Here is a 5,505-nt window from a genome sequence, read left to right as displayed (position 1 = left end):
GCAGCCTTTATGGACCTCATGAATCGAGTGTTCTAACCCTATCTGGACTAGTTCGTAGTTGTCTTTATATATGATATTCTGGTGTATTCGAGAACAGAGGAGGATCATGATGTGCATCTTCGAACTATTTTACAAATTTTGAGGGAGAATCAGCTATATGCAAACTTCAGCAAGTGATTCTGGCTGCGAGAAGTGACGTTTTTGGGTCACGTGGTATCTGCTGAGGGGATTAGGGTTGATCCTCGAAAGATCAAAGTTGTATTAGATTGGAAACCACCAAAGGCTGTATTAGAGATTCGAAGTTTTCTAGGTCTGGTTGGGTATTATAGACACTTTGTTGAGGGGTTTTCTATGATTGCTGCACCTCTGACTAAGTTACGGCGAAAAGGAGTACCGTTTAGTTGGACTGATAAGCAACAAGAGAGTTTTGAAAAACTGAAAAAGGTTCTGACTGAGGTCCCTGTCTTAATACAGCCGGAGTCTAGGAAGGAGTTTACTGTCTACAGTTATGCGTCAGACATCGGATTGGGTTGTGTGCTGATGCAGGAGGGTAAAGTGTTTGTTACACATCATGTCAGCTTAAGCCTCACGAGGCGAATTACCCTACTCATGACTTAGAGTTGGTTGCGGTGCTGTTCGTGTTAAAGATTTGGGGGCACCATTTATACGGTGAAAAGTGCATTATTTATACAGATCATAAGAGCCTTAAATACACTCTTACTTAGAAGGAGTTGAATTTTATGCAATGAAGATGGACAGAGCTGCTTAAGGATTATGATTGCTCGATTGAGTACCACCCTGGTAAGGTTAACGTGGTAGCTGATGCACTAAGCCAGAGGGCTATATCTGATTTGATAGCGATGTTTATTCATCTCATCCTGTTTGATGATGGTAGTTTATTGCCTGATCTTCAAGTAAAACTGACATGGACTGAGCAAATTAAGAGTAAATAGTTGTTAGATGAATCACTAGTTTCTCACTTTCAACAAGTTGAGAATGGTGAGACTGCAGATTTTGGGCTGAATATTGAGGGAGTATTTTCTTTCTGTGGGAGAGTTTGTATACCGAGGGATTCTGATTTGAGACAGTCTATACTACAAGAGGCACATAGTAGTCCACATGCTATGCATCCTAGTGGAAACAATTTATACCGTGATCTTTGTGAGCTGTATTGATGGCTTGGAATGAAACGCGTAGTTACCGATTACGCAAGTAAGTATCTGACTTGCCAGTAGGTTAAAGCAAAGCATTAGCTGCCTTCTAGGTTATTACAACCAGTTAAAATTCCACTCTGGAAGTGGGAAAGGGTAAGCATGGATTTTGTGAGTGGGCTACCCTTGCCACCTACTAAGAAGGATTAGGTATCGGTTATCATAGACAGACTGACGAAATCTACCCATTTTATACTGGTCCGCACTGATTATTCACTGCAAAAATTGGCCAAGTTGTATGTGGCTGAGATTGTGGGACAGCATGGAGTACCAATTTCTATCATATCTGACAAAGATCCTAGATTTACATCTCGATTTTGGAAGAAGTTACACGAGGCTTTGGGTACAAGGTTGGACTTCAGTACTGCGTTCCATCCTCAGACAGACGGTCAGTCAGAGGGGTGATTCAGATATTGGAGGACATGTTAAGGTACTCTGTAATTGATTTTTGAGGTAGTTGGGAAGACTACTTGTCGTTGGCAGAGTTCACTTACAACAACAGTTATCAGTCCAGTATTCAGATGGCACCATATGAGGCATTATATGGTCGTAGGTGTCGTACTCTTACCTGTTGAACGGAACTTGGTGAGTGGTGAGTTTTGGGGCCAGAGTTAGTTTCTGATACTGAAGAAAAGGTAAAGTTAATCCGAAATAGGTTAAAAGAAGCAACTGGTAGACAGAAATCATATGCAGACTTAAAGTGTAAAGAGATCAAGTACTCTGTGGGTGATTATGTCTTTCTGAAGGTCTCACCATGGAAGAAAATCCTAAGATTTGGACGAAAGGGCAAGCTTAGCCCTAGGTTTATTAGGCCTTTTTAGGTTTTGAAACAGGTGGGACCAGTTGCCTATCAGCTTGTGTTGCCTCCAGATTTAGACAAGATTTTCCATGCTGAGGCATTACCACTCTGATCCCACGTATATTGTGCCAGTTGAGGAAATTGAGGTTACATCTGATTTGACTTTCGAGGAAGAACCGGTGCAGATACTGGATTGTGACGTCAAAGGGATGAGAAGGAAATCTGTTCCATTGGTCAAGGTGCTTTGGCGTAATCACAGTTGAGAGGAAGCCACGTGAGAGCCTGAAGAGGCGATGCGACAGAAATACCCTCACTTATTCTGATTAGGTAAATTTTGAGGCTGAAATTTCTTTAAGGGGGTAGAGTTGTAACGCCCCAAAAACTTAGGGTCTTTGTTTTTGCAAGCTCTGACATAATTATCATGTTTGCTTTATTGGCTAAGTGATTTGGTTGTGTTTGGAAGTTTTTGAGAAGCCTGGGTTCAGGTCTGGGCTTTTGCAAAAATTTTAGTTTTTCCCCTTAAATGAACCTTGGCTTTAGCTTGTTGGCCTTATAAATATTTGTTGGTAAAATGTGTCACAAAAAGCCTTGTGGCTTGGTGGCAAGTAGCCTGACTTGGTAACTGGGAGAACTTGGGTTCGAATCCCATGGCATACAAGGTGTATTTATTTTATTGCCATGAGGTGAGAGAGGTAGAGTTGGATTGAAATTCTGCTGAGGTGGTTGTGGACTTGGTCAAAGGGAGAGAATCAAGGGTTTGGATGACGGTTGTTATAGATATGGAGGAGATTTTGGTGGAGAAAATCGTGGAGTGTGACAAGGGGTGGAGTTGGCCGAATTTGGGAGTCTGTGGGTCCCTATTTAGTTTTGACTTAGTGTCGATTTAGTAAAGGGAAAAACCTATGAATTCGGCTAGGTGGGTTCTCTTTCATTTTTGGTCATTTTCTTTATTTCTAAATTTCTGAGTTCCTAATCTTCATTTCTCTCTTTTCTCTCTAGTGTCGAAATTGCAAGTAACCATTCGTGCCTTTTCTTTTCATTGAGATTCTATTGTTCTACAACTATTCAGCAAATGTACCGGAACCTTTAATTGTCAAAATACCGAAGCCTTGTGTTTTTTGTCCAAGTCTCTTTCTTTTCTATTTCAATCTCTGCCAAATCACTCAATTGTGAGTTGTCTCTTCTACCTTTTCTTGCTTTGGTCGAATAGTGTTAGGACTCTACCTGATTTTCTTTCAAATTTTGTCATAGCCGAATCCCCCAACTTTCTTTCTTTAATTTATTTTTGTTCTTCTTTGTTTAGTCGATTCTCCTCTTGACTGAGTACTTTGTTCTCCATTTTATCTCAGTTGGGTTTTTGTTGGCCGAATATTACTAGTAATTGTTTCTTCGGTATCGGGTTCTTCTCTTTTTCTCTATACTGACGCTCATCTTGCTTTTCCCTTCAATAAGGTCTTATTCTGTTAACACCTTCTTATTTTTTCATTGCTCGAATAGGGATACCGTCAGTGCATGGTGTCTCTGACATTTCTATTACGTTTGGTTTAAGCTTGTGAAGAGGTGTAAGCCGACTCCTCCTTTTATCAAATCTTGGACAATATCGTTGTCTGTAAGTGTTGAATCAAATGGTATTTTCTATTTGGAGAAGGGTTTTCATGTTCTTTCGTTATCTGTTTAACCATTACTATAGTCAATAACAATGGATGGATTGCACTTGTGATTCAGTTAATCGGTAAGGGACATGTGGACAGTTATAGTTAGTGACCTAAGGAAACAAACCGATTTTTAGCCGATCAAGGTGAGTAAGGGTTGGCGTTTTGGGCTTGATTAGTTGTTAAATTGATTGGTGATAGTATATCTTATTTGTATCAGGGTTTGGAGCTCGTGGATCATAGCTCAAGTTCGTATATAGGTGCGTAATCACACCCCTTTTTACTGTAAAATGGTAAAAGCCGAAAAACCAAAAGGACGAAGTGCCAAAACTTTGGCATTTGAGGGCTCATGAGCGTGCGATCGCTCATAGGGTAAATCGAGACCATAAATCATGGACGATAGACTGTAAAGAGCACCACGAGTGTTCTGTGAACTTGTGCTGTTATGGGCCACATCGGCCGAAATGGGCTGTGTAGGCCCAATGGGCTCGTGGGCCCAACATAGATTAAATCCACAATAGGTGATAAATATTAGACTGGGCTATGTAGGTCACATAACCATGACTGAATTTGGGCTAAATGGGCCACACGAGCGTGTGGGGCCACTTGGGCTGTGTAGTAGGCTTGGGGCCCATTTACACCTTATGATTATTTAGGTTATCCGTGTCGCTCGAGGCGACTGTAGACCTTCGAGGAGGTTGTTATCTGAGTTGAAACCCCAAAATAGGTAAAATGACCGTAATACCCCTTGTAGGATAAAATGACCGTAATACCCCTGTATGGTAAAATGACGATTATGCCCTTATTCTTCGTATGACTGATGTATTTATGAATTACATATTGATTGTACTGAGTATGACTTTGCATATGCGTAATATTTATGACATGACATACTGTATGGGGTTGGGATCTGATTTGGAGGAAGTTCTGTACTAGTGGTTTTGCCACGTATTCTGATTCTAGTGGCTCCGCCACGTTTTCTGTTATTAGCAGTTTCGCTGCGTTATTGGTGTGTTGGCTGGTACGGGTGGTGTGATAGTATTATTTGGTTGGGATACTTATTTGCTCTGTATTGATTCTATTTTAGGCTTGGGCCCATTCTGCTACTGTATAGGGCTAAAGCCTAGACTGCTCTGTTACTGAATATGGCTACGGCCTAGACTGTTTTGCATATTCTGATTTCTTTTGTCTATTAGGGGATTACACACTGAGTTTTCACAAACTCACCCTTCCTTTTAACTGTACAAGTAATCCCCAACCATAGACGATTTGGAGCTGCGAGGGACTCAGAGGTGGCCACATGAATACTATTTTTTGGATTTGATTTTAATTATTTCAAAATTTTAGTGTGGGTTTTTATTTTTGTAATAAGGCCATTTAAGAGTTTCAATTTTCCTAATTAGGTTTTCGTTTTATTATCTCAAGCTGCTAGAATGGGATAATGGGTTTTCAAAATAATTAACGTTTTCAAGAAAATCGCACGTTTCAAATCCAAACTTTAGAAGCCTACCAGTAGTGGTTGACTGTGAAAGAGGGCATCCAACCGGAGCAGGTCACTTGGGAGTTTTTCAAGGCTGTATTCCAAGGGAAGTATGTAGAAGCAAGTTATGTAGATGCTAGAAGGAAGGAGTTCTGAACTTGACCCAGGGAAACAAATTGGTGCTGGAGTATGAGGCGGACTTTCTACGCCTTAGTAGGTATGCAAGAGTTATGGTGGCAACAAACTATGAGCGTTGCATTAGGTTTGGGGATGGACTAAGAGATAGCCTCAGGGTTTTGATAGCTCCACAAAGGGAGTGAGTTTTCTAAGAGTTGGTGGAGAAAGCAAAGATAGCAGAGGAGG

The 5,505-nt window shown here is 40.9% G+C and overlaps 1 protein-coding gene across 1 annotated transcript; it reads left to right on the top strand.

Annotated features, from left to right (window-relative positions):
- The first annotated feature begins 351 nt into the window (after positions 1–351).
- LOC121207992 (uncharacterized) lies at positions 352–2,273 on the top strand. Its single transcript, XM_041078530.1, has 4 exons — positions 352–557; positions 752–945; positions 1,821–1,957; positions 2,088–2,273. Exons 1-4 carry the CDS (start codon positions 352–354, stop codon positions 2,271–2,273), a joined length of 723 nt encoding a protein of 240 aa, XP_040934464.1.
- The last annotated feature ends 3,232 nt before the right edge of the window (positions 2,274–5,505 follow it).

The sequence above is a fragment of the Gossypium hirsutum genome, chromosome A10 (genome assembly GCF_007990345.1).
Source record: "Gossypium hirsutum isolate 1008001.06 chromosome A10, Gossypium_hirsutum_v2.1, whole genome shotgun sequence".
In the NCBI taxonomy this organism is placed as follows: domain Eukaryota; kingdom Viridiplantae; phylum Streptophyta; class Magnoliopsida; order Malvales; family Malvaceae; genus Gossypium; species Gossypium hirsutum.
Note: the sequence above shows the minus strand (reverse complement) of the source record. Positions and strands in the feature narration are given on the sequence as shown.